General features: G+C 53.4%; 10 protein-coding genes; 8 read left to right on the forward strand and 2 right to left on the reverse strand.

Annotated features, from left to right (window-relative positions):
• Nucleotides 1–1523: 1523 nt before the first annotated feature.
• RCC_00741 (probable Vacuolar protein 8) lies at nucleotides 1524–3516 on the forward strand (the record flags this gene model as incomplete). XM_023765919.1 has 6 exons in its annotated part: nucleotides 1524–1563; nucleotides 1626–1708; nucleotides 1768–1892; nucleotides 1965–2059; nucleotides 2114–3109; nucleotides 3158–3516. 6 exons carry the CDS (start codon nucleotides 1524–1526, stop codon nucleotides 3514–3516), a joined length of 1698 nt encoding a protein of 565 aa, XP_023621687.1.
• A 504-nt stretch (nucleotides 3517–4020) lies between these two features.
• Nucleotides 4021–5163, forward strand: RCC_00742 (uncharacterized protein; the record flags this gene model as incomplete). The annotated part of the gene is made up of 1 exon (XM_023765920.1): nucleotides 4021–5163. One exon carries the CDS (start codon nucleotides 4021–4023, stop codon nucleotides 5161–5163), a length of 1143 nt encoding a protein of 380 aa, XP_023621688.1.
• Nucleotides 5164–6719: 1556 nt separating this feature from the next.
• On the forward strand, nucleotides 6720–7701 carry RCC_12083 (probable peptidyl-prolyl cis/trans isomerase; the record flags this gene model as incomplete). XM_023765921.1 has 6 exons in its annotated part: nucleotides 6720–6722; nucleotides 6799–7202; nucleotides 7314–7383; nucleotides 7445–7449; nucleotides 7510–7551; nucleotides 7692–7701. 6 exons carry the CDS (start codon nucleotides 6720–6722, stop codon nucleotides 7699–7701), a joined length of 534 nt encoding a protein of 177 aa, XP_023621689.1.
• A 983-nt stretch (nucleotides 7702–8684) lies between these two features.
• On the forward strand, nucleotides 8685–9638 carry RCC_12084 (uncharacterized protein; the record flags this gene model as incomplete). Its single annotated transcript, XM_023765922.1, has 1 exon — nucleotides 8685–9638. One exon carries the CDS (start codon nucleotides 8685–8687, stop codon nucleotides 9636–9638), a length of 954 nt encoding a protein of 317 aa, XP_023621690.1.
• A 401-nt stretch (nucleotides 9639–10039) lies between these two features.
• On the reverse strand, nucleotides 10040–12632 carry RCC_00744 (uncharacterized protein; the record flags this gene model as incomplete). XM_023765923.1 has 2 exons in its annotated part: nucleotides 10040–12511; nucleotides 12570–12632. 2 exons carry the CDS (start codon nucleotides 12630–12632, stop codon nucleotides 10040–10042), a joined length of 2535 nt encoding a protein of 844 aa, XP_023621691.1.
• Nucleotides 12633–13299: 667 nt separating this feature from the next.
• RCC_00745 (related to coronin) lies at nucleotides 13300–15262 on the forward strand (the record flags this gene model as incomplete). XM_023765924.1 has 3 exons in its annotated part: nucleotides 13300–13333; nucleotides 13393–13771; nucleotides 13852–15262. 3 exons carry the CDS (start codon nucleotides 13300–13302, stop codon nucleotides 15260–15262), a joined length of 1824 nt encoding a protein of 607 aa, XP_023621692.1.
• Nucleotides 15263–15925: 663 nt separating this feature from the next.
• RCC_00746 (uncharacterized protein) lies at nucleotides 15926–18722 on the forward strand (the record flags this gene model as incomplete). XM_023765925.1 has 4 exons in its annotated part: nucleotides 15926–16387; nucleotides 16510–17194; nucleotides 17247–17465; nucleotides 17560–18722. 4 exons carry the CDS (start codon nucleotides 15926–15928, stop codon nucleotides 18720–18722), a joined length of 2529 nt encoding a protein of 842 aa, XP_023621693.1.
• A 332-nt stretch (nucleotides 18723–19054) lies between these two features.
• Nucleotides 19055–20506, forward strand: RCC_00747 (uncharacterized protein; the record flags this gene model as incomplete). XM_023765926.1 has 2 exons in its annotated part: nucleotides 19055–19536; nucleotides 19591–20506. The coding sequence occupies 2 exons, from the start codon at nucleotides 19055–19057 to the stop codon at nucleotides 20504–20506; spliced, it is 1398 nt and encodes a 465-aa protein (XP_023621694.1).
• Nucleotides 20507–20832: 326 nt separating this feature from the next.
• Nucleotides 20833–24440, reverse strand: RCC_00748 (related to PMR1-Ca++-transporting P-type ATPase located in Golgi; the record flags this gene model as incomplete). XM_023765927.1 has 7 exons in its annotated part: nucleotides 20833–21105; nucleotides 21157–21586; nucleotides 21639–21784; nucleotides 21840–22510; nucleotides 22560–23148; nucleotides 23197–23729; nucleotides 23780–24440. 7 exons carry the CDS (start codon nucleotides 24438–24440, stop codon nucleotides 20833–20835), a joined length of 3303 nt encoding a protein of 1100 aa, XP_023621695.1.
• Nucleotides 24441–25106: 666 nt separating this feature from the next.
• RCC_12070 (related to N-sulphoglucosamine sulphohydrolase precursor) lies at nucleotides 25107–26917 on the forward strand (the record flags this gene model as incomplete). XM_023765928.1 has 5 exons in its annotated part: nucleotides 25107–25241; nucleotides 25359–25459; nucleotides 25511–26334; nucleotides 26402–26764; nucleotides 26820–26917. The coding sequence occupies 5 exons, from the start codon at nucleotides 25107–25109 to the stop codon at nucleotides 26915–26917; spliced, it is 1521 nt and encodes a 506-aa protein (XP_023621696.1).
• Between the last annotated feature and the right edge of the window lie 537 nt (nucleotides 26918–27454).

The raw sequence follows: 27454 nt of genomic DNA on the forward strand, positions 1-27454 counted from the left end.
CCGTTCACGCCTAGCCAGCTAAGCATCACGTCATGCACAGTGATGGGCTTGTTATATTCCATGTCACGCACGGACGTCGCACCGTGTACCGAACGACCCCGGACACTTCTTGCAGATTGGTTGCCAAGCTGGCGGGGATCAAATGCGTTAATAACAGCGTGGCCGTCGTGGCGTAGCGACGCCAGCCCGGACATCACACGGAGACCTACCCACCGCCATGTTGTGAAGGATGGGRTCGATCTTACAAAAGTCTCTTGCCTGCTCCGTAATGAGGCCCAGCAGTGCTAATGGCAAATGTAAGCAGCGACGCGTGGAACGCCAGCCACGAGGCTCTCTTCAAAGGGCGGTCTGCTCTACGTCAAAGTAAAACTTCCGAGTCAAAAGTCGCTTCTTGATGATGCGGTGACTCAGGTGCAGTGCTGGCTCCAAGTCCGAACGTCGGTAATTGATCGATCACATGCGTCGTCGTGCGGGCGGTTGCAATCTGCAATCATGCGTGCATGCAGCTAGGCTACCTATCTTACCGATGAGCTCCAGCTCCGCTCAAGAAGCGGCCAAGACAAAGACATCACTATGCCAAGTATGCTGACGGCTGCGGGGTGTCCTTTTACGTGACGGATGAACGAGCGAGATCAATAATGCCGCACGGCAAAGACGCTGCGCCCCTCGTAATCTCACTATCTTGTAGGAAGCTGTAGCTATAGCTCTGTGTCGGACACCGATCTTGGTGTGAGCGGTAAGTTAGTCTCACGGGTCTGATGATTGCGTACAAAAGCGCTCTGTAAATACCGCATAGTAGAACAACTCACTATGAGGTCAACATCCTATGAGGTCAACCTCGCCGTGATCTCCTTGATGCGTCAACCTCGCCGTGATCTCCTTGCATCAAGGTCGGCTTGTCATGAGATAAGGTAAGCTCGTTCCTTGTGTCCGTTGTCATTCTGGCCCGACGTGTGGTCAACGAGGTTCTTGCTTTTCCTGATAGCCAGGAATGAGTGCACAACGCGTCCGCTCAAAGAACGAGTTGCTTTTCGCTTGTCGAAATCGGAGCTCGAGCATGGGTGCGTTGCCTCAATTTGCATCTTCCGGTATACCACAAACAGATGACTTGGAGCAACGAGAGGCGACTTTCACGCGATGCGTTGTGTCGCTGGGCCTAAAAGTCGCGGCCAGGAGGCAGGCCATCGGTGATGGCCGTAACGCGATCAACACTCCGAACAAACGAACAAACGAACAAGGGATCAGCCAGATGGCTAGAGACCAAAGATCGTTTGGCGACAGTATCTGATGGTAGCCATCGACAAGTCGCGCCGTATAGGCGGAAAGAGTGTCGTTGATGATGATGCAAAGGTCATCGTGAGAGCGACGGAGGTGTTGCTGGAAGATCTAAAGTTAGTTAGCTTGTCCAGGTGTGCAACCTGAACTTCATCATTGAAACGGGCAACTCTCAAAACAACCCCAGAGCATACCCACCGACACCATATAATTCCACATGCGGCGCCAGCTGTGAGGCTCTCGACATCATGGCCAGCTTACGGGGAATCTTCTCGTGCTGCTGCTCGGGTATCGCCTTCCCCCCATCAACCAACTCCCCGCCTGTATACAGCAGCTAACCGCCTACCCAGGCCGCTCCAAGGTCTCGTACGAGAGTGTCCTGGCGCAGGAGGAGCGCGAAGCGGTCGCCGACTTGCTCAACTATCTCGAGAACGTGAGATGAGCCCCACTGGGTACAAGGACCTGCACGCGCATACTGACCGCCCTGTCCAGCGAGCCGAAACCGACTTCTTCTCCGGCGAGCCTCTCGCCGCCCTCTCCACCCTGGTATACAGCCAGAACGTCGACCTACAACGCAGCGCGAGCTTGACCTTTGCCGAGATCACAGAAAGAGGCATGTGCAGGGAGGGACACCTTGCGGCAAGGTACACGTGCTAATGCTCGCGGTTAGATGTACGGCCCGTCGACAGAGCGACGCTGGAGCCTATCCTGTTCCTGCTCGAATGTGTCGACATTGAGGTCCAGCGAGCTGCTTCGGCTGCGCTGGGCAACCTCGCTGTAGATGGTGGGTCGTGATTCGTCGCTCGCAGCAGGACTTGACTGACCGACCGGCTATCAGGACAAAACAAGACTCTTATCGTCTCCCTCGGCGGCCTGACCCCCCTCATCCGGCAGATGAATAGTCCCAATGTTGAGGTTCAATGCAATGCTGTCGGCTGTATAACAAACCTGGCCACACATGAGGAGAACAAGGCTCGGATAGCGCGCTCGGGAGCGTTGGCTCCTCTGACGCGTCTCGCGAAAAGCAAGGACATGAGAGTGCAGAGGAATGCCACTGGAGCACTGCTCAACATGACACACTCGGATGATAACCGGCAACAGCTCGTCTCCGCCGGTGCCATTCCTGTCCTCGTCAGCCTCCTCAGCAGTCCGGACACGGATGTACAGTACTACTGCACGACGGCACTCAGCAACATCGCGGTCGATAGCACCAACCGCAAACGACTCGCGCAGACGGAGACCAAGCTGGTGCAAAGCCTGGTGCATTTGATGAAGGGCCAGGCGCCAAAAGTACAATGTCAAGCAGCCCTTGCCCTGCGGAATCTTGCAAGCGACGAAAAGTACCAATTAGAGATTGTCCGGGCCGGTGGTCTGCAGCCTTTACTCGTATTGCTGCAGAGCAGTTATCTACCCTTGATCCTTTCCGCCGTGGCATGCATTCGCAACATTAGCATTCACCCGATGAACGAATCTCCGATCATCGATGCAGGCTTCCTCCGACCCTTGGTCGACCTGCTAGGGTCGACTGACAACGAGGAGATTCAATGCCATGCGATTTCTACTCTGCGCAACTTGGCCGCATCGTCGGACCGAAATAAGCAGCTGGTTCTCCAAGCAGGCGCTGTACAGAAATGCAAAGAGCTGGTGTTGGAAGTGCCCTTGAGCGTGCAATCTGAGATGACCGMCGCCATCGCAGTGCTGGCGTTGTCTGACGAGCTGAAGCCTCAATTGCTGGACCTCGGAGTGTTTGACGTGCTCATACCCTTGACCGAAAGTGAAAGCATTGAAGTGCAAGGAAACAGCGCTGCCGCTCTCGGCAATCTGAGCAGTAAAGGTGAGTCTCGTGTTAACTGTGATCAGATATCACTGCTAACGCGCTCAGTTGGCGACTATTCACTTTTCCTTTCTTCCTGGAGCCAGCCATCAGGAGGCATTCACGGCTATTTGAACCGCTTTCTGGCCTCGGGAGACCCCACCTTTCAACATATTGCAATCTGGACGCTTCTGCAGCTATTGGAGTCCGGCGATCAGAAGCTCATGGACACGATAAACAAGTCAGAAGACGTCATGAACATGGTTCGCGAAATCAGCGAGAAGAATGTCGAGTCCGAGTCCGAAGGCGACGAGAGTGAAGACGGCGAGGGCGAGGTTGTTGCACTCGCTCGCAGATGCCTGGAAATCAGCAGCGGCGACATGACTCCTGGTAAATCAGATAGTCGATCATCGTCCTACAAAGCCTGATAGACCTCTTCTGATCAACTTCTCAAAGCCGAAGTGGGAAGTCCTTTGCATTTCTTGGAGATTGAGCGAGCAAGCGAGCGGTCGATTTAAATTCTGAACAAGCATCAGGCGGCGTTGAAAGGGTGGCGGCGTCGGATGGGTGGACTAGAACTACTGTAATTGTGGGAGTCATGGGCTGTACTTTTGTCTGGCAGGTGGGCAACTTTTGAGGAGCATGAAATTCGTGGGTTTCTTTTAATACTGCGGTGTAAACAGACATGGTGTGAAGTGAACAAGCGACTGTGCCTCGTTTGCCTATTTTCCATTTGTTCATTCACAGCTGACATTGCCTGTCAAATTCTCATAGTACATGTAAGTATACATGTATCTCTCACTCCTCTGCATCCGCGGTAAGCAGATTTCAATACCTCGGTTATCCGTCCGTCAGAGGTCAAGCTGGAGAGCTCTCTCTCTTTGAATTGAACGCTGAGTCGTACGCCTCTACCGTATGTCCTACATTGCAAAATGAGCACCGCCGAAGCAGACCTCAGCAGCTGGCTAAAGTTTCCGCACAATCAATGGGCATTCGCAAACATCGACAAAGTTCTGCCTACCGCAACAATCTCCAAGTCGAGCAAACCGGGCAACTTCCCACAAGCTCCCAACGAGTTCAGTGAATTTGAAATAGAGTCCAATGGCATCAAACACAACCTCAGTTCTTACCTCTCCCAATCACAAACTGATGGGCTTATCATCCTCCAACATGGCAAAGTCCTTCTCGAGAACTACTTCAATGGTAACACCAAAGATTCAAAACATATTGTCATGTCCATCACCAAATCCGTGACGGGCCTCCTTGTTGGCATTCTGCAAGCCCGAGGGAAGCTTTCCGTGGATGATCTCGTTTCCAAATATGTTCCCGAGATATCGGGGACGGTCTGGAGGGACAAAACTATCCAGCAGTGTATCGATATGCGTTCCGGCGTGGCCTATGTTGATGGCACGCATGAGTATCGCGCCGCGGCGGGATGGCATCCTCTGAACGGGTCTGAGCAGCACACGGATTTGAAGACTTTCTTGTCGAACTTTGTTCCGCAGGAGGTTATTGATGATCGGTTCGAGTATGTTTCTGCCAACACGGATCTTATAGGATGGGTCTTGGAGCGAGCGAGTGGAAAGTCCTTTGCGGAGCTTATGCAAGAACTCTTGTGGCAGCCTATGGGAGCCGAGAATGATGCTGTAGTGGCGCTGGATCCGAAAGCTTTCGCTCGTGCGGCCGGCGGGTTGTGTCCCACTTTACGGGATCTTGCACGTCTTGTGAAGCTCTTTGTTGATGACGGCAAGAACACCGAGGGCGATGTTGTGGTCCCTGTGGAATGGATTCAAGATATCATGCATGGTGGTTCGAAAGAAGCGTGGCAGCGAGGAAAGTTCGCTGCGATGTTTGGCAATACCTTTGACATGGTATATCGATCGTTCTGCTATGTTGATAAGGCAAGTGACATTGTTATGGGCTTTGGTGTATATGGTCAGGTGTTTTTTGCCGACAAGAAACAGGGACTGGTATTTGTGACGACCTCAAGCCAGGATAGCCCCGTCGATGTCGACAAGATCAGGATGACTTTGGCAGCCTTCAAAGAGTTCAAAAGAGTTTTGATGCAAACTTGAGCGGCGGGGTTCGCGACACGTTGATTGTTTCGGGGTGGAAGCCAGGTTATCTCCATACTCGAGAGTTGCTCTCCTCTGGATGCCAATACGTATAGTTTCTGACCTGAACTACCTGGACTTCGCCAGTGGATGTTCTGGTCTCCCGGCGGTATCTCCGGATGATATACTCTCCTTCATTACGCGGCGTTGCAGCAATCCTAGGTCTGTTCACTGTAGTCTGGTTACTACCGGGCCGGTAATTCTCTCCAACAGGCAATCGTGTCGCGTCTGCTCTGCTGGTCACCCGCGGCCTCAGAGCGGTGGCTTCCGATCTCATACGCGGTTCTTGCTGAGTACGTGGCGATACATTCGATGAGCCCGAGGAAGATGATGACCGACTATTCGAGTTGCTGTTCAAGCCTGAGCTCGCAGAAACGCGGTCTGCCGCTCGTAGTCGGGTCTGGGTTCTCCGAGGTATCTTGTCTGATTCTTCCAACTGCTCGTTCGCTCTCTTGTTCATGGCGGCTTCGTTGAGGCGTAGCTGCAATCTTTCCACAGATGATGTCGGGTTTTTGATCCGTACCGAGAGTCTGTGTGTATTAGCTTACAATGGATATTTCATCTCAATGTGCTCCTCATACATGGTCATCGCTGCGCTTCAGTTCATGCGCCTTCGACTCAACGATGATAAAGATCGCCTGTCGCCTGGATACCAAGGAGCGCGGTGAAGTCCTTCGCTCAAACTGGTGGTTCAGAAAGTACGTGTCATTGTGATACAAATGGGTGGCACTACACTGTCCACGACATGCCACTGGAATCCGAAATCCCACGATGCTCGAAAGAATGCGTCCGCACTTGTTGCAGGTTTCCTAAAAACAGAGCAGCTGAGTCTTGTGTAGACGTTTCCGGCTAAAATATACACACCGGCTGTTGTCAAGCCGTTTGATACATAGATGGGAAGTTGTTTCAACCAGGAAGTCTCCCATAAGCCAACAGGAGCCAATATAGGGTAGTATCGGGAACTGCACAGTGCCCATCCAAACGCGTTCCAGAAAATCCTTGGGTTGCAAACGTCAACATGAAGGCATTGATTGGTACTACAGATGATGCCAGGCGCTTGTGGAGAACGGGAAGTAGTAAGACTCTGCTAGAGCGATGCGAGTGATCTTGTAGGCAAATGATCTCTTTGAAGCAATGCCTAAGAAGTCGTCAATGGAGGAGGTGTAGCGACCGGACAGAAGGCTGATCCGAGTCTGACACGCGACGTGCTGTGCTTATACGTCGACAAGCGTTTACGCCTATCATGTGTAGAGGCTCGCTGCTTGCTGGAGATGCTGCACCTGAAAATGGTACATGTACTGTACATGTACAGTAGCCTTTTGAGATGATGGCATTGCTTGTGAGATGGACGTTGCCACAGAGCCTGCACTTCCACTTCCTTCCACTTCCATGCTAGTCCAAAACAAGCGCTGGGCCTGTTTATAGTGCTTTTTCCCCGCGCCATCCATACTGTCAGCACATGCAACATTGTCGAGACGATCAATCCCAACTCACTAATCCTTCCAAAGTGATTCCACATGGTACGCGCGTCTCGGTCACCTGTTGCATCGATTGATATCTGCCTGGTTGGGACCAGACTAATCTGATATGTCGCAGGCCACTGGATTGCCTGCGGGCTGGGAAGTCCGGCATTCCAACAGCAAAAACCTGCCGTACTACTTCAATCCTGGCACCAAGGAGTCACGATGGGAGCCGCCGGCAGAGACCGACAGCGAGACGTTGAAGCACTACATGAGCCAGTACCACACGGCCAACTTGCCCTCTGATGCCACTGCCAAGCAGAATGTGGATGGCAAGATCCGTTGTGCCCATCTGTTGGTGAAGCACGCGGGCTCGCGGCGACCCTCGTCATGGCGCGAGGCCGAAATCACCCGGTCCAAGGAGGAAGCCCACAACATCATTCGTGCCTACGACGCCAAGATCAAGAGTGGTGAATCGAGTCTTGGTGACCTGGCCGCAACGGAAAGCGACTGCAGTTCCGCGAGGAAGCGAGGTGAWCTGTAAGTCATGCAAATCTTCCCTCCCTTCTCTCTCTCTACGCTCGGTGGTACTACGTTCCACAATGATTGTGTGGTAGGATGTGGCAAACGATTTACTAATCGTTCGCAAAGGGGTTTCTTTGGCAAGGGTGACATGCAGACGGAGTTTGAGCAAGCATCCTTTGCGCTCCAACCAGGTCAGGTATGTTCTTCGCTCCCGCATGTTCAAATAATCCACGTGCTGACCATGAATCTGTTAATAGGTATCGTAAGTCTCGCACAATCTATGTACGAGGTGTTCTTCCGGTCACTACTGACGCTTGCGCAGCCAAATCATCGAGACACAATCGGGACTTCACATCATCGAGAGGTCAGTACCCTTATCTTGCATCTGCGTCGTACCTTAAGAGGTCCACACGGGTGTTTGGCACGACCCTGCCGCATGCAGCCATGCTGTAGTCGCACATGGAATGCAGCCTTGTTTCTTTGTTACTAACTCGCATTGTCCAGACTGGAATAGCTCCGACGTTGCTCATAGGAAGCGAAGCTCAAGGCTCCTAAGACCGGACACCTGGGAGAGCACTTGCCGGGAAGAGGCAGCACGGATGGGATATCATGTTCAGCTAGGCACATAGCTAGGGGCATCACAGCCCAGCGTCCCCATCCACGCGGCATAGTGGACACAAAGAGCGAGACTCAAAGAGATATTTAGATCATCATTGAGCACAGCTCTGGCACAGTTCAAAAAACACTTTTTGTTTCACGTTTCCTCTCATGTCCTGTCGCTGTTTATACCAGCAACGGACCAAATCTGTCACTTGTGCACCAGGGAGTGGCCCGCTCATACGTCCTGCAGCAGTCGCCAAGGTGACACTCGAGCATGATCTCGCCATTGGCAGCTTATTGGAGGCCTTCAAATCATGATCGAGTGATTGTCGTCTCGCGGCACTAGCAAACAGGAGGGGAAAGCTAAAGCCACAGACATTCACTCCTCTTCTACCACCGGCGTCAAGCTAGACAATCCGGGGTACATTAGCATTTTGACTTTCCGAATCCAAGCTGTCACCAAACACCACCCCAGCATCCGACTCGAACCACGTTACTCGGTTCGCTACGGCACGGCAAGCAACGCGCGCGAAACACTCGGGGAAGAACTGCATCCTGTACCTTYTACGTCGGCTTCCAGGCCCGGAAAACAACTCGACAACACCTTCTTGACTCGTGGTACCTTCTCCCAATTCCACTCGAGTTGCTAGCCGCTAAAACAGCCTCGACAAAACAGCCTTCACTCACTCTCCGTTCCCACCCACAACACACACCCGCACACCACCCAACATTCAACACATACACCTCCCTGACACGGTCCACGCTGTCACAACTACAACAACTACAACCTGAGCTCGCATCCACACACCCCTGAAGCCGTCGCTCTGGCAAAGTCGCCAGACCCTCTCCTACCAAAAGCTCAACCACGCACAACTTCATCAACCACACCCATCAACAATGGCGTCCGGAACGCTCATTCATCGTCGCCCATCGCGCGTCACGCGCGAGAAGCATCCAACCCCAAAGCAGCGTACAGAAGACAGTGGTCCTCGTGAGCGGTCTGTCAGCGACTTCAGCGCTGAGAAGTTCTCCTTCGATAAGGATCACATCAAGAACTGGACGATTCCTGTGCCGCTGCTCGTCAAGTTGCCCCCAGAGATCCAGAAGCCAGCAAAAGACTGGCAGTACGCCGGTGCCTCATTGTGCACCGCTCTTGACCGTATCAAGGCCCTGGATGACGAGAGCTTCCATCGCGGCTATCCAGATGCCGAGTCGTCCAGTCATCCTCACCTCCTACGCCGCACTTCGACTGTACAGTCGTCCGCCTCCGTGGCGGGTGCGGGCAACGACACTCCTCCAATGAGCTCGCATGGAGAGTCGGCTCCCGCCAGCTTCACAGGACTCCCATCCTCTTTCACCGGCCAGCGGCAGGTCGTGKACATGGAGAGTCCCCCGTTTACACCAGTCGACAGCCGCACGTGCCCGACGCCGGAGTATCCAAACGCAATGGCCATTCCCAAGGGCTCGATGCCAGATGTCTACGCGCTGTCCCGCCAGTTGTCCCCGATCTCGCTCCGTGGCCGCGTCGACTCGACTGCCTCCACTCAGTACACCACGGTGGTATTTGACGAGCCTGCCTGGGATGTCTACGTCAACACCTTCAAGGCGGAGATGGACGAGGTGCAAGCTCACGCGATGCCGCGCCTGAAGGGCCTGGGTGGCCAGATGGAGCGCCTCTGCCTGGAGTATACGCGCGACGAGAAGTACACGGAGGCCATCAAGGAGTTCTGCGAATGGTGGATCCCGAACAAGGGCAAGGTCGCCAAGGTCGAGGAGAGGGTCCGCAAGATCGAGCTCCCCAGCATCGACTACATGCGCAAGGAGCGCCTGTCGATGGGTCTACCGATCTGATGCCAATGCATTTCGGCAGTGAGCATGGTTGCGAGGGGAGCGGAACGTGGCTGCAGGATGGTTATTGCACGCACCTAAGGAGCATGATTTAAGCGATGGCGCTATGGTGTTTTTGCTTCTTTTTCCAACCTATACCAGATTGCAGCTTTGCGATCACGCGCGAGAGAATATGATAGAGAAGCATGACGGAAGCTGGCTTACGAAGAGACGAAGGAAACAAACACAAGGGAAGACAATGCATGTTCAACTCAGCTCAAGTGTCATTAGCCACCTCATCATGCAGGCCGGCTCGATCACCATGGCTGTCATCAGTCATTAGCTCACATGTCAACGAAAATGTTTACAACAAACCCATCATATGTATCTCATCTCATCTCGTGACCGTTGCTCGTTATGTCCCATCACAGTCGCCTCGCGTGGTTTCGCGGAAAGAGCTTCACCGCCCCAGCATAGACTCCAACCGCCCACTCGGCCGTCAAGTCCTCTGCCTCACGAATCTCAGCATTCCTCGGAAACGAGAGCTCGTCCTGCACATCCTCGGCGGGGAAACGTCCATACTGTGCCAAGTACCGTAAGCCACCTCCACCATCAGGAGGTGGAGGTAAGTTCCCACTGCTCTGCACGCCGTCCTCCTTCAACCGCCAGCCACCGACGGCTTCGCGTATTGTCACCCGCACATGACCGTCACCATAAGGTGTTTCCTGGTACCCGATGACAGCCATGCGGTGTCCCTGGGGACATCTCCGCCACCCAGCAGGGCCATTGGCGGCACTGATCTTCCCCGTAGCGACGAGACTATTGTAGCACTCATTACAAATATCGTAGTCGCCTCCACTACACGTGTAACAGTGATGACGGGTGCGATTGGACGGGATGGGGATCCGGCAAATATCGCAATCGGTCAGGACCGGAAGGAGGACGTAGCTGTGTTCTCGGAGATGCGGCACGGGGACGAAGGCGAGTTTCGCTGGGTCGTGGTGGGAATAATTCCGTAGAGTCGAAATGTGAGCTAAGGGAAGGAGCGGATGCGTACAGTGTTTCCCACCCAGCATGCACGCGTTGCAGAAACCCCAGGCGCCGTCTTGGCATATTTGGCAGTACCAGTAACAGTCGTTGGCGTAGTTGAAGCAAGACTCACAGAAGGCGCCTTCTTGGAGAGTGCTGGTGCCGGCGGAAAGGACTTGAAGGGTCGCTGAGGAATTGGCATATTTCTGCGCTGTGAGGACGTGTGGCTGTTCATTTCCAGGACGTCCTGCGCGTTCCCAGCGATGCAAAGCCACGAAGCCGAAGCCGAACCAGTGGTTGCAGCCCTTTCCCGTGCGATAGCACTGCATGCATAGATTGAAGTTGCCATCAATACATTTGTGGCAGTGGTAGTGAACGGTGGCTTGAATGTTTTGCCTTTCGCATCCGGAGCATGATATTGAGAGTGGTGCAAGATTGTCATCGACAGCGTCTGAAGATCTTGCTATAGGTGCTGTCGTGTTGGTCTCGGATACGTGGTTCGGCGTGGCAGATATCGTGCTTATGGGCTCAGGCGCAAAGTTGGACTGGGACACTGGCGATCTGATAGCCGGCTGCGGATTGGTTTCTGCAGCTGCCAGCRAGCTGTGCGCACCGTCTATGCTGCCGATGTTGTTATATGTTTCGGGAGGCTGCCGCGTAGTATTGTCTCGAGCTCTGTGTGAGCTGTTTGCAGTCTCTGGCCGCAATGTCGCCCCTGATGTGGCACGCACGCGTTGAACACTTTCACGCACATTAACCGGGTCTGTTGAGCTTCTGGGGGTAGCAGATGTGGCACGTAGCCGAGGTCTACCCTGCTCACCACTTCTAGAGTCGAAAGAGAGATCGATCGCTGATCGTGCTGCCAGCGCTGCCGGTGCAACGACGTTGCTGGCATCGCGACCCTCTGCGCGCATATCACGCTGGCTTGTTGAACTGGCAGACCTTTGGTGGCGGCGACTTGGTTCGGCCTGAGTTTGATCGAAGAGGTGAGGCCGTGAGATTGGCGGCCTTGCACGAGACTGCTGTTGCGGTGTAGGGGTATCCACGACGGGTAGCTGGGTTCGCGATGGACTGTCGCTGGCTTGAGGTCCAGGTGGCGGTGATCGATTCCCTCGACCGCTTCTTTCACGGTTCCTCGATCTCTCACGATTCCTTTGTCGTCTACGATATGCTTCTGCGATGCGCTCTGTGAGTTCCTCTTCTTGTGCAGGTGTGAGGTTATCGATGTCGATTCCGTTGAGGAGACMCTCCGAAGAAATGGATTGTAAAATCTCCTCTTGCACGTCCTGGGAGCTGGTTTCCGAGCCAAGTAAACTACGAAGCGATGGCTGATGTTCTACTTGCCTTTGCTCTTCTTGCTGGACGGTCCAACTGTCGTTCTCTCGGTTCCTACCCGACGCTGACTGCTGGTGCTGTGAACGTTCCTGTCGCCTTCTGTGCCTATCCCTGGCCAGCCTGTCCTCTCGTCGCCTCGCCGTGTCCGGATCCACACTGGCCATGCTCAACTCTCTGATGTCCGCCATCAATCTCTCGTCCTCACTGTCGGCATCATTCCTTYGAAGTCGGACTGGCGGCAAAACGTCGTCACCCGGTTTGTACTGTTTGCCCATTTCTTCCTTCTCTTCCGTCGTCTTGCCCTTGCCCGGATTTGCCTTTAGGTATCCCTCCAACAACGTTGCCAGCCGCCAGTCTGCCTTTGTACCTCTCACCGACTCTCGGCAAGACGGACAGGTATACGGATTGACGGTGCGCCTGGCCGTGGCCGCTGCCTCTGCTTGCCACGCGAACCATTCTTTCGAGCAGCACCCACAGAATGTGTGCAGGCAGTCCAGAAGGGTTAGTGGTTGGTATAAGATGTCGGTGCAGATCTGTTTCGAGTCGTCAGATTGCGTGCAATGAGCCACCCCTGCTGCACTACCCACGCACCGAGCAGCTGAGCTCTTTCTCGAGATCCAGTAGACCTCCCCCGCCGCCTTCGCTTTCGGCCATGACCGTATACCGTTCCCAAATGGGCTTTCAGCCAAGGATGCGMACGTCGATTCAGACCATGAAGTCGAGCCCTATGTACGCGTTTTCGGAAGAGTCAACGGTGCAGGGGGTCAACGAAGTGGCTCGCATAGTCCAAATGTGTGAAGTAAGATGTGAGCAGAATGTATATGGGGAAAATCGCAGCTGGATCGATCTGAACTCATGCTGGCACTCGGCAGGCTTCGTCCAAGACATCCGTGGTCACGTCCTCGTACCCCTCCTATCAGTTGCTTGCACGTACATGTAACCTGAAGAGATGGGCATCGTCGCGTAACACTCCTGCCCCCGCGTTGGTACACCCCCGCGTAGCAGGTGGGGATTTTTACTAGGAGCTGCGAATTGGTATGCTGTCTGTTGTGTAGGAATAGAAGGGGGTGCAAGAAGTTCATTGGTTTCATGCCACCGTTTCAACTTTCAAGGTCGCGTGCGAAGACTGTGGCTGAGTTGGGGTCTCGCCGATCCCTTTTGGATTGGATTCGTGGTTGCGCTCTCTCCATCAACGTCCAAACGACAAGTCCCACACCTTCGATTGATCCTCGAACGATCGCCGCCAACTTCGCATAGACCCTCGACGGCCGTACGGTCTCCCTCACCTCCTCAACATTGTACCTTGGTATCCTTAGCTCCAATGGCGGGCCGGTTCGTGCGTGCCTCTAAATTCAGTGGGTCATAGTCCTCCATGCAAGGCGCCGCTACAACAACTAACAACGATCGCGTACAGGGCACGTTTACGGACAGAGTACCAAACGCGAGCAATGCTACGATAACGTGCGCGTATCGCGCAACGCGTGGGACACGAACCTGGTCAAAGCGAACCCAAAATATCTGTCGGTGAACTGGGAGGCGAGCGGAGGCGGCGCATTCGCTGTGATCCCCCTGGAAGAGCGTGGGAAGCTACCTGACGTCTTGCCCTTGTTTCGTGGGCACACGGCGGTTGTGTTGGACACGGATTGGAGTCCTTTTGACGACTCGATACTCGCATCGGCCTCGGACGATGGCAAGGTCTTCCTTTGGCAAGTCCCCGACGGCTTTGGCCTGCGCACAGATGCCGAAGAGCCCGAAGACGTCAAGCCGGTTGGAAAGCTGAGCGGACATTCACGGTAAGGAAGTGCCACACAGATGATTGGTGGAGGAGGTGGAGATTGGAGTAGAGGATAGGGCATGCTGACATCCAGCCTAGGAAGGTTGGCCACGTGCTCTTTAACCCAGCTGCCGAGAACGTTCTTGCATCCTCATCTGGCGACTACACTGTCAAGATCTGGGATCTGGAAGATGGAAAGTCCAAGCTCACGCTCAAGGGGAACGACATTTTCACTTCCCTCTCGTGGAGCGCCGACGGCAACATGCTGGTCACCAGCTCGCGGGACAAGAAACTACGATTCTGGGATGTACGACAGGAGAAGCCCGCCCACGAAGTCCCAGGCCACGGCGGAGCCAAGAACAGCCGAGTAGTCTGGATGGGCGACCACGACCGTGTAGCTACCACTGGATTCTCGAAGATGAGCGAGAGGCAGCTCGGACTATGGGATCTACGGAGTCCCGAAAAGCCTGTTGGAGGCGACTTTGTACCCTTGGACTCTGGCTCTGGTATTAGCATGCCATTCTGGGACGACGGGTGTCAAATGCTCTACCTCGCTGGCAAAGGCGACGGTAACATCCGCTATTACGAGTACCAAAACGACAAGTTCGAGTACCTGTCCGAGTATCGATCACCAAACCCGCAGCGAGGAATTGCGTTTATGCCAAAGAGAGGCGTCAACACGCATGACAATGAAGTGATGCGCGCTTTCAAGACTGTTGATGATGCTTACATTGAACCTATATCATTTGTTGTACCAAGACGAGCCGAGACCTTCCAGGACGACATATATCCGCCAACGGTCGGCACGACACCTGCAGCTACGAGCGGAGATTGGTTTGAAGGGAAGAGTGGCTTGCCACCAAAATTCTCACTCGAGGATCTCTTCGATGGCAACGAGCCGCAGATGATGGCTGCGGAGCCCGCTTCGAAGCCCGCTGCTGCCGCTTCTGCTCCAGCACCCGCTCCAGCAGCTGCACCAAAAGTGGCAATGCAAGCAGAGCCCAAGACCGAGCCAAGTCCAGCCCCCGTTTCTTCGGTTTCTTCGGCGCCACGCGAATTGCCTCAAGTGGGATCTAACAAGGACTCAATGGCCAAGTTCGCGGACAAGTTCGCAGATTCAAAGGAGGATGAAGTACCTGATCACGATGGCGACGATTCATTTGAGGAGATAMCGAAGCCTGTAGTGCGTCCATCAGTAGCTGCGGCGCGTGCTGAGCCCACCCCAGCAGAACCAAAGTCAGTCTCGAAAAACACATTCACAGGCGAAGGGATATCGGAAGCATCAGCTCCATCCGCGAGCGAGCTGAGGGAAAAGGAAAAAGAAAAGGCGCAGTCGCAGACTTCTCTCCCTGCACCTGCCGCTACCCCTGCACCTACTGCGAGTGCAGCAGCAGGCGGGCTCAAGGAAGTCCTAGGTGAGATTCGGGGCCTGCTGATTTCACAAGGAAAGCAAATCGAGCACTTGACCTCAGAGGTCGCGCAGTTGAAGAGGGCCAGGCATGCAGAATAGAACTCCCGTGCATTTGCTCCTCCCACAGCGACCGCACATGCGAACACCAGCGCTGCGCCAACAATGCATTCTCGACGGCTTTCGCAGGCTGCAGCGAACTATATGAGCGCTTGTTACAAAAGCTGATTGAGGCCGGTTTCGTGCTGTAAAAAGTCTTTACGATTGGGGTGCATCCAGAGGCAGATCAGGGAGGATGTGCTCGAGCGATGAGCAGGATACGGCAAAAAAAGGACAGGAAACGGCGTGGCTCAAGGAGAATAGGTGTCGATGCGAGCTCAGTTGTCCGCCCCGGCTTTCAATGTTGATGAGATGCGCAGGGCAGCGCAGCATTGCTCGGCAAGATCCTCGCTAGCCGCCAAATTCACGCGATTCGCACCTCAGCTCTGGGACCTGATATCAGGCCACATCAATGCCGCTAACTAGGTAGGCAATRCAAAAGCTTTGGTGGAGATCCATGTCGTTGATCCGTGTTGGCGTCGTGTTTCCCCTCTCGATGCAACTTCAATATACCACCTTTCTGACAGCGCTGCTACTGTGTAATCGCACGCATGCGGGGCACTCCTTTGCCCGAGACAGTTGGCCGGTAGTAAACACGCATTTAATACAAGCATGCTTGGTTCATCTTCACCCCCACGAATTCCGAGTCTTCCTCCATAGTTGGCGATGTGGACGTCYACTCTTTTGTTGGGCATCTTGCCGGCGGCATTGGGCCAAGGCGGTCTGGTCATCAATCCAAGGAACAGAGACGACCATGAAACCGGCGGGACTCGGTCTTTAATCATCGATCTCTCCGAACACCTCAACAATCGGGCTTTTGCAATGTTTCCCGGTGATGCAGACTTCGATGGAATCCATTCAGGTATACCGGCACAATATCTTCCTGAGACGGACTTCACCTATGCCGGAACTCGGTTCAAATTCCCTCAATACAACGAGACCGGCAACGACAATCTCCTTGCACAAGGCCAGATTCTCACGCCTCCGCAAGGCCGCTACTTCAGCGTGCAGATGCTAGCTGCAGCAGAAGATGCCGTTGCAACAGGCAATGTGACAGCCATATACTCTGACAACACGACTGCTTCCGGGGCTGTGCTGGTAGATCCGTACTGGGCGTGGCCATATCCTGTAGGCAAGCCCCCGAGCAAGAGAATTCGCCGCCTGGTGTAGAACTATCCCATGCTGCGCAAGCCTTGTTCCCTTCCCACATTGTCTCAGGCATTGCTGACGCTTTGGTTTTCTTCCTGTAGTACGGAGGCGATGTCATATTTCCTTACTATCTCACTAACAGCAGCATTGATTACAACAGATCGATGATCTTCCAGACGATCAATTGGTTGGACTCCACGAAAGAGCTGGTGAGCTTGCAGCTTCCCAACGTGACGGCGGGGAGCTCAAATTCGCCAGGCGGAGCCACTCAGAAGACGAGGCTGCATATATTTGCCGTGTCTCTGATCCCGGTGAATGCTTCCGGTATCTCCCTAGAAGTTCAGCATGCGAGATCCACCCAAACGTGGTTCGAAGGCACGAACAAGATTCAGATTGTGGACGTGCGGATCAACAATGTTGGAGAAGAATGGGTCCTTGCCAACAACAGCGTCAAAGTCACCATACAATCGACGGGTCTGACTACAGTTGTTCCGGGCGTAATCAATCGTCTCCGACCTGGCGACCAGGCTATTGTACAAGTCGGCGTTGTCAACACTGATGGAACGGCACCTGGAACCACTGGCGAAGCTACCGTAGTCGTGTCAGGAGCTGGGGTAGATGCGACTTCTACCTTTGACGCTACCTTCGGCATTGGAGCATACGATGCTACGTATGAGAGTATCTACACGCATGAGAGTGTGCCATGGTTCAATGCCGCCAAATATGGCATCTTCATCCACTGGGGGGTCTACTCTGTTCCTGGTTGGGGCGATGTAGGAGAAAATGGTAGGGATTATCGAGTATGGAGGCAGGATCGTCTTTACTGATCGATGTGCAGAGCGTTATGCCGAGTGGTACTGGTGGTACATGAACAGAGGCGCCTATTCAGACAGCGCCAATTTCTACGACTATAATTTGAAGACTTATGGACCGGACCACGCCTACGATGACTTTTTCCAGAACTTCACGGCTTCTGCGTTCGACCCGAAGGAGTGGGTCGACTTGTTTGCGGATGCTGGAGCCAATTACTTCGTTCAAGTCTCGAAGCATCATGATGGTGAGTTGCCTTTGAGAGACGTTCCCCCGCACCACGATGTTAGTGGACGGCGGTGTGGAGCAAGAACACTCACTGACCATGCGATTCTCAATAGGATACGCCTTGTTTGACATTCCAGACACCATTACAAACCGAACGAGCGTGGCTCAGTTCCCCCACAAGAACCTTTTACAAATGCTTTTCGATGCGGCCGCTGAGCATCAACCTCAATTACATCGGGCCACGTACTTCTCTGTCCCCGAATGGTATCACCCGGACTACGAGAAGTACGGCTTCGGCGACTGGCCAGGAGGCAACGCCACGAATCCCTACACCAACGAAACCCTACCATACACAGGCTACGTCCCAGTAAACGACTTCGTCGAAGACCTTGTCCTCCCGGAAATGCATATTCTTGCCGACATGGGAACGGAGATAATGTGGTGCGACATAGGAGGTCCCAACATGACAGCCGAGTTTGCAGCGTCGTATTTCAACAGCATGGCAGAACAAGGCAAACAGGTCCAGCTCAACAATCGCTGTGGTCTCCCAGGAGACTTCGACACGCCGGAGTACGCAAGCTACGATGCAGTGCAAATCCGCAAATGGGAGAGTAATCTCGGCATGGATCCTTATTCTTATGGGTATAATCGTGCTACTCCCGACGATGCATACTTGAAACCGAAGGATATCGTTGCCAGTCTGGTGGATATCGTCAGCAAGAATGGGAACTTGCTGCTCGATATTGGACCTAGGGCAGATGGCAGCATTGTAGAGATTGCGAAGACGAATCTAAGGACTGCAGGCAAATGGATCAAAGACCATGGAGAGGCTCTTTTCGATACAACGTATTGGTTCATTACTCCGGAAGAGGGGGCCGCGGTCCGCTTCACGCAAAAGGCCAATGCGTTTTACATTCTGACCTTGTTCAAGCCGAATGAGACGCTGGTGCTGGATAGTCCGGTACCGTATGTTCCTGGGGATGAAGTACGAGTTGTGGGTGGAAGTATGAATGGGACTGTTGTTCCGTCCAAGTTGCTTGCGAACGGGAGCTTGGAGTTGAGTATTAGTGAGGCTGTGAGGGATGCGGATGAGTTCAGCTGGGTGTTTAAGATTCCCTTTGGTGGTGTGGATGTTGCTGGTTCTAATGGGTCTGAATCAGGAGGAGTGGCTCCATCGACGCAGTACACAGGTKCAGCCGGCAGGTTGGATGGGCAGTCGGTGATGATTGTGCTGCTTGTGGGCCTGGTCATGTTGTTGCAGCTGGCCTGGACCTAAGACATGGTGGATGTTGTCGACGCGTTTCGGACTCGGTTGAAGTCGAGGACGCTCGTAGGTACAACACGGCGTCTCCATGTACCCAGGTAGTATCGGTTTCACTGTCGAATGTTGTGGTTGTGGTTGTGATGTGAAGCCGAGCAGCAGGGTGAAATGATCTTCCTAGAATAGAAATACTTGCTCGTCACGTCCCCCGCCACAAAACATAAAAAACACCAGCCACACTGATTCTAGCTCGAACACGACGCTTGCACAAAATCCACGGCGCCGCTCCTGTCACCAACTCCAGCGCATCTTTTCCAGAGGCCACTGGCCGTTGCCTCTGGGACAGCATGCAGGAAACCAACAAGGGGTCGCTGGCCACGGCTCGATGCATGCCCGTCATCTTGGCCCTCATCGTCATTTATGCCAGTTACGTCGTTATCCATCCCCTCACCATCAACTACTTCCTCGATCCGCCACGAAGTGACATCCGAAGGCGACTGACTCTCGGAATTGTAATTCCAATCGTCCATTTCGTGCTGTTACTACCGGTCGTGCTGTGCTACATTCGATTGCTGCTGGTCGTCTTCTTGGATCCCGGATTCACCGACTTGGGCGCAGAGCCCCGGCTGGGCGTGAACGAGCCTCTGCCTGGATTGGAGGAGTTTTATAACCGAGATGCCTTTGTGYGTGATGAAAATGRCCTTCCGATATGGTGCGACCTCTGCAACAACTGGAAGCACGATCGTGGCCACCACAATCAAGATACAGGCAGATGCACGTTCAAGATGGACCACTTCTGCCCGTGGGTCGGCGGTGTTGTTGGTGAAAGGTACTTTGAGGTCTTCGTTGGGAGTCGCGCAACATACTGATCATTTTTCATCAGGTCTTACAAGTTCTTTTTTCAATTCTTGTTCTACACCATGGTTTACACGGCATATCTGGTCGCTGTTTTCGGGTGGGTTGTGGCTCACTACAAGGGCAATGCTCAGTTCTTGGTGGTGGTTGGTCTGGCAGGCTTCTTCTGTCTCTTCACCACAGGCATGGTGCTCAACAGCTTGACCATGCTCTTCAGAAACGTCACGACCATCGAGACGCAGAACAGCAGAAGAATGCACATGGCAGTAGTGCTGCCACCGGAACGCCAGATCGACCCGCTCATGCTCCCACCACCAGCAAGAATATCCCGAAGCTCATCAGACGGTGAGGGAGATCGGCCCAAAACTTCGGAGATTGATGACGAATCGCACCTCAACTACTTCAAGCGACAGCAGAATGCGGAGTGGCTCCCCTCTCCACCGAAGAGCAGTCCTGGGCGCAAGATTTGGAAGGGTTCCATCACTTATCCGCTACACCTACCTGTCGACAGACCTCCGATCCCAGCGATACCACAGCGTCATTTTGCAATCCTACGAATACCACCCGGAATGAACCCATTCAATCTTGGAAGCGCGTATCAAAACTTCACCTCAGTTTTTGGACACTCATTCGCGGACTGGGTGCTCCCACTCAAGTACAGTCCATGCTGCGATCATTCCTCGAGAATATCAGAGTACCCGTTAGGTCCAGAATTCGAACTGATGTTGGCGGATGCAGGCTTGGTCCGACCAATCAGTTCTAGCTCAACATTAAAAGAACGGCGACCTTCGACCACTCCCAGCCGGAAACGGAAACGTAAGCTCGATCACGGCTGGCAGAATGGCGAGCGCCCTCCTGGTTGGATCAGCGAACAGGAAGCGCGGCGTATGCGCAAGGATTGGAGACATAGGGCGGATCAGAATCATCATCCTGATGCGATATAGAATCAAGTCAATGCATGCACTCCCACCAGGTCTTTTGCGATGATTTCCGAGCCCTATAAGGTATCGTCTCAGTATGCCAAACACATCCGTTAACCCCATCTTCCAGCCGCAGCGACATGTAGAGACATCGTTCATCGGAACGTTGGTCTGCAAGTGGCCGACTTCCTTGATGATGGATGTATTGATTCGAGGCACTGTCTCGGTACTCCTAGCCAACCTCTATAGTCATGAACATATCTCGTAATCGCCTATCCAAGGCAAGGATACCCCCAACTCCTCGCTTAGAACCCACATGCACTTTCCCGCAGCATTTCCAAGGTCCTCATTTACCATGCCATCTTGGCCAAGATGCTCTTTGGATATCTCCGAACCAAAAACTTGCGAGCCTCGTCCAACAACAGGATTCCCATCCCAAAAGCAAAGGGCAAGAACCAGTGTGCGACTGGGACGATGGCTGTTTGCAGCACATTGTGGAATTTCGGCACGTAGGTGAAGAAGATTGCAATGACCAACGCGAAGATGATTGCGGGGAAGAGGAGCCAGTTCATGCTGTGCTGAAGAACGGAGAGACGGCGGGTTCGGACGGCGAATAGCACGAACTGGAACAAGAGTTAGCGAAGACCTGCTGATGAGGCTAGTGATCAACCTACCCATTGCATGACGACCAGGTTGATGAAATAAACGGAGCTAGCAGTGTTGAGGATGTTATTGTACTCGACACTGGTCATGCCCTCAGGAACTTGCCCGAAACCAAACCACAGAGCCGAGAATGGAATCCCAGAGCGCTGCGCATACCAGTAGCTCATGGCGAAGGAACTGACTGCCTCGAGGATACCGATGAAGCCGTATGCTTGTACTACGAGCTTCCAGTTGACCAGGCGGTCTTTCTTTGCGTTTCTTGGTGGGCGCGAGAGCACATCGGCTTCGGGTGCCTCGTAGGCCAACGCGGTGGCGGCGGCGCAATCGGTGAAACAACAGATGATGATCATGAGGAAAGAACTGAGAATCTGTGGGAGACCGAAGGCGACGTTGGTCATCACTGGCCAGAACTCGGAGAAGGAGCCGGCTGGAAGCAGGTAGCTGAGAATGTTGTCAGTGAAGCTCGCCACGTCTTTGGCATCGAGAAAATTACCAAATGGTCTTCTTCAAGTTGTCGTAGACTACGCGGCCGTATTTGACAGCCTCGATGATACCCGCGAAGGAGTCGAGAAGGACCATGTCTGCAGCTTCGATTGCAATGTCGCTACCAGAGCCCATGGCAATCCCAACATCGGCTTCCTGAGAGTCGGAGTCAGATGTGATCACGTCAGAGAACTGCCCGTTCATCACTTACCTTTAAGCTGGGAGCGTCATTGACACCATCTCCAGTCATACCAACAGTGAGGTCGCGGCTCTGGAATTCTTTAACAATCTTCAGCTTATGCTCGGGCGTTGTGCGAGCGAATACAATCTCATCGTAAGCAGCGAGCTTTGTCCACATGCTGTCGTCCAATGTTTCAATATCCGCGCCACTGAGCACAATCGAGCGAGTCTTTGCGGAATCGACAGAAATGCTGGACTTCTCATCGATGATGCCCGCGTGTTCCAGATAGCTTTCATCGAAAGTCAGGTGGGTGACATCGTCAACGTGCTCGGGAAGTTGCGTGATGATGCCACACTCTGCAGCGATCGCCGCGGCCGTGAGCTTGAAGTCTCCTGTTACCATGAAGACGCGGATTCCGGCACCACGAAGGACGCGGACGACCTCTGGAATCTCGGCTCTTGGAGGATCGACGATACCGACGAGTCCGGACAGGATCAGGCCGGAGGAAGCCTTGCCCATGATGTCGCGCTCATATTCACGAGGCTGCTCGCTGGGATCGAAGAGGGTTTTCTCCAATGGTTGCTCAGCGAGGAGGATGACACGTTTACCTTGCGAAGACCAGAAATCTTTCATGCCTTCCAATGTCTTCTTGTCCTCTTCGGACAAGGTCTTAGTCGTACCGTCTGTGTCAATGTACGAAGCTGAGGCTTGTTAGCGACCGTCAAGATACGTTGAGTCTCCCAAACTCACTGCAGCGTGGAAGTAAGATATCGGGAGCGCCCTTGATCATCAACAGTGCGTGATCGGATGTTTCAGACTTGGCGACTGTAATGGCAAACTTGTTCTTGCTGTTGAAGGCGACCTTGAAGATGGAGCGCCAGCCGCCGCGCAGCTCCGAGACGAGGCTCATCGACTCGGCGAAGCGAAGGATGGCAGAGTCGGTGGCGTCTCCATTTACCTTTCGGTCGGCAATCGGTAGGTCCATCGTAGAGGCGTCGAATTCGGCTTCGTTGCATACGGCACTGACGTTGGCAAGCTGTCTGAGGCCTTCACTGCTCACGTAGCGCTCACGAGAGTCGCTTGCAGAAACGGCCACTTTGCCTACAAGAAAGTCTGTGACGGTCATTTGATTCCTGGTGAGTGTGCCGGTCTTGTCCGAGCAAATTACGTTGACTGCGCCCAAGGTCTCCACCGTCTTCAAGCTTTTACAGAGAATGTTGTTGCGCTTCATGATGCTCGCGGTGATCGTAAGAGATGCTGTGATGGCAATCGGAAGGCCTTCGGGGATGAACGCTACAGCGATACTGACGCAGCTGACAATCAAGTATGGGACAGATATCTGCTAGATGTCAGCCATCGCACTGAAATCGCAGCGAGCATATCTTACCCAGTCGGGGTGGTCCTGGCGTAGCCAGCCAGCCCAAATAGCAATCACAATGATGACCATAGTCAACATCAGACAGACAATGAGGGAGACGAAATAGAAGATCTCCTTCTGCAGTGGAGTCATTCCTTCCTTTGGCGTGCTGGTGAGCTTGGCTATTCGACCAAAGACGGTTCGGTCTCCAGTCTCAACGATGAGACCCCAGGCAGTGCCCGAGACACAATGGGTTCCCGCGAGACCAATACAGGCAGTTTCCAGGAAATTGTCGTCGGTCGAGTCAACAGAGCCAAGCAACGGCAATGCCTCTCCGGTGAGGATCGAACGATCGAACCGGGCGTCGCTACTGACTTCGACAAAGCGCACATCGGCTGGTAGCTTGTTCCCGATGGTGATCTTCAAAAGATCACCAGGGACGACATCTCTTCCATCGACCTTCACTTGTGTTCCGTCACGAAGTACAATGCACTCTTCGGGAAGCATCTGTGTGATCGAAGCCATCACCCTGGAACTGGAGAAGTCTTGCCAGAAAGAGAAGCCTGGGTGCCGGTCAGCGTGTCCATTCTCACGCAACAGATTACACACTCACCGGCCTGAATAAGCCATACTGCGACGAGAACAATGGCGAGAGCGAGGTTTGCCACGGCTGGATTGGGATTCCCCAGAGGCTTCCACGCGATGAACACGAGAATCGCTGCGATGAAGAGGATTGGGCCGAAGCCGCCGAAGAGGTATCCCATGATCTGTTTGAACCATCGTGATGGTGGTGGAGTTGGGAGGTTGCGGCCGACGATTTTCAGCTGGCTGGCAGCTTCAGAGCTCGACAGACCAGAAGTACGCGAAGACGAGAAGCGTCGAAACAAGTCATCAACAGATGCCAAGTGGTAGTCGATACTCCCAAACTCAGCTTGTGCAGCTTGCTTCTTGCTTTGTTTCTTGCTCTCCTTTTTCCTTTTTGGTAACGATAWTGATGGCTTCTCACTCTGACGTTTGCCTTCTTCGATGCCAAACGACAGCGTTCTGAACTGTGGAGGCAGCACGATTGACGGGTCGATGCTTCTTCTCGTCGATCTGATCGACATGCTATCACGCGAACGAGAACGTGCGCGAACATCTCTGCCATTGCTCGTACGTCGCTCTCGGAAGCTTGGTGCATAAGTAACGCGTCCCCTGTTTGATGTCATTCGCTCCAAGTCCGCCGAGTCTGTGGTGTAGGCGCGAGGCAACTTTTGAAGGTCGGGGTCCGCCATTGTGGAGGAAGGTTAAGGGGGTGAGGTAGGAATGTCAGTGTTGTGGACAAGAGAGAGAGAGGGAGAAAGCGATGCAAACACACAGGGATGCAGGACTTTTATTGCCTTACCCTGGCGGCATGTGAAGAGCGATTTTAGGTCTCAGAGGCGCAGCGTGCGGGAGGGACAGCATGGTTACCACGTGCGTCCGCGTAGACAAAGAATGCACGCATTGCGCACGCTACAGAGGAGATGAGATCGAAGGCTCGAACATGACGGCCACGCGCTCCAGGACTGCATCTGGTAAGGCGATGGAGGTCGCGATTGGCTCCCACGCATAGACTCAATKGCACGGCMACCGATGCGGGATTTTTGGTGGTATGAGGGATTTAAGTCTGCAGGTCGCGTATTGAATTTGGAGCACGGCCGATGTAGTATTGTACGACACATCGTCCCGCCGCGAAGGAATGTGACGGGTAATGAAGGCTGTCTGATGAGCTCTGACAAAAACCTTGGTTTGGTGGATGAACGAGGAGAAATTCAAGAGACGTTGAGAGAGAGTGGAAAGATGAAGTGTGTCGCGATGCGTGGAACTCCCGGCGCTAGAATAGCGTGCCAGGTCGTGGTCGTCGCGTGTCCTTGTCACTCTTACGACGATCTCGACAACGACTTCATCCTTGTTAGAAGATGTCATCGCCCCAAAAGAACATACTCCTGCTGATTGCAGACGACCTTGGCAAGTTCGTGGGCTGCTACGGCTGTGATAGCATCACAACTCCCAATCTAGATCGGCTTGCCGCTGAGGGTGTCAGATTCACCGATGTAAGAGCACAACGACTGCAGAGCTTGAGCACGTCGCTGAGGCGCGGTAGCTTTTGACGCATCGCTCTGTCTTTAGCCGTTGAAGACGTCGCTTACGGTTCCATCTTCTGCTTCCAGGCGTTCGCCAGCACTGCGTCCTGCAGCGGCAGTCGGTCCACCATATACACCGGACTACATACCCATGAGAATGGGCAGTATGGCCTGGCATGGTTCAAGAGGTATCATGTCAAATTTCCACCATCCGGCTTGAGAATCTGACGATACCAAAGCCATTTCCAAACCTTTGATCACATCGACTCCGCTCCTAAGCTCTTCAATCAGGCCGGATACATGACCGGAGTCGTCGGCAAAATTCACGTGGGACCGCCCGAAGTGTACTCCTGGACTACCAGATGGGAGAGCGAGACCAGAGATGTAGCTCGTGTGGCCGATGAGGGCGAAGCTTTTCTGAAGTCTGCCAAGGACAGCAACAAGCCTTTCTTCCTGACTGTAGGCTACATTGACCCACATCGTGATATCAAGACCCGGGGAGAGTTTGGCAACGTTACAGAGCAATATGGGGATCGCATCTCTTTGCCCGATGTGAGCATCGAGGACGTCGAGGTTCCCCATTGGATCACCGACTTGCCTCAAACCAGAGCCGAGTTCGTGGAGTACTACAAGGCAATCAACAGAACGGACACCGGAGTGGGATTGATGCTCGATGCATTGGAGAGACAAGGTCTCGCTGACGAAACCCTGGTCATGTTCTGCTCCGATAATGGGCCACCCTTTCTCAACTCCAAGACCACACTGTACGACGCTGGGATCCATTTGCCGCTCATCGTTAGACAGCCTTGTTTGAAGGCTGAGAGAGGACTCGTTAATCCAAACATGATCTCTTACATTGACATCCTTCCCACGATGCTTGACTGGGCAGGACTCGATTTGTCCTTGAAGACGCCTGACAGTCAGTCGCCGGCGAGACGCGGTCGTTCCTTCCTGCCGATTCTCGACCAAACAAAGCTATTGGATGAGAGTTCCTGGCAGCAGCACATATTCGGGTCTCACACATTCCATGAGATGCAGAACTACTGGCCCACAAGAGTCATGCGTGAGTGCATCACCTCCCAATTCCCACCCTCGGGCGTGGAGTTATGGCTAACTCACTCCTTGACTAGGGACGAAGCGATACAAGTATCACCGCAATATTGCCTGGCGGTTGGACTTTCCATTTGCAGCTGACTTGTACGCAAGTTTGAGCTTCGAAGACATCCGCAACATGCAGCCACCAGTTAGAGTTGGTGATCGTGCTTTGAAGGATTACATCTTTCGCCCACCCGAGGAACTTTACGATCTCGAGAAGGATCCACAAGAAGTTAGGAATCTTGCCGGTGATACAGCTCATCAAGAACTTCTTGTTGAAATGCGGGAAAAGCTTAGCGAATGGCAAAAGCTCACGGGCGATCTTTGGCTTTACAGAGATGGACAGAGCGTGACCGTTCTGTCGAGATATGCTAGAGATGGACTGGAAATTCCAGATCGTGAGTTGGGTTGCTGTACTGTGAATTGAAGCTATGAACTGACATTTGCTCGCAGGACTTGACTTTGATGCTGATCAGCCAAGTACGAAAAATGTACCTATGACGAAGCATCTTGCTGCAGACGCATATGGCAGCGGGTCGCAAATCTACTGAGATTTTCAGGGCAAAGAGACCTCCATATGATAAGTCGGTCAGGCCAATTGCTCGAATGCTTGGGGGAAGAAGTGCCTCGTGGGGTCCTTGTGTAAGCACGAGCAGAATGCAGCATATATCAAGGTTGTGTCTGCAAGCGAGACGTTAAAGAGAGTGTGCGATTGAGTGGTACTGCCCTCGTATGCCAAGAAACAGCGGTAAAAGATGTAAGAGTCAAGCCCAAAGCTCGCATGTGAAAGTGAAATAGGMTTGGTTGGCCTGTCCGTAGTAGCAGTACCAATAGTGAGATGACTATCGATGGCATTTTCGCGTTCATTATACTGGCGATGTTGCGATGGTATCAATCAAGTCTTGATAGGATCCGTCAGCAGTCGACATATGAGCTGTTGTTTGCACCGTCAGTCCTTCATGCGAGGAATCGATGGTACGACGAGCATGTGAGGCGCACATGACAGCGGAAGTGGAGCGCGTCTCAAATTCCCCAGCGCGTCAAAGTAAAGTCAAATTTCTCTTCCAGCTTTCTGCCTTTCCTTCCTC

Source organism: Ramularia collo-cygni (assembly GCF_900074925.1).
Source record: "Ramularia collo-cygni strain URUG2 genome assembly, contig: RCC_scaffold01, whole genome shotgun sequence".
Taxonomy (NCBI): Eukaryota; Fungi; Ascomycota; class Dothideomycetes; order Mycosphaerellales; family Mycosphaerellaceae; genus Ramularia; species Ramularia collo-cygni.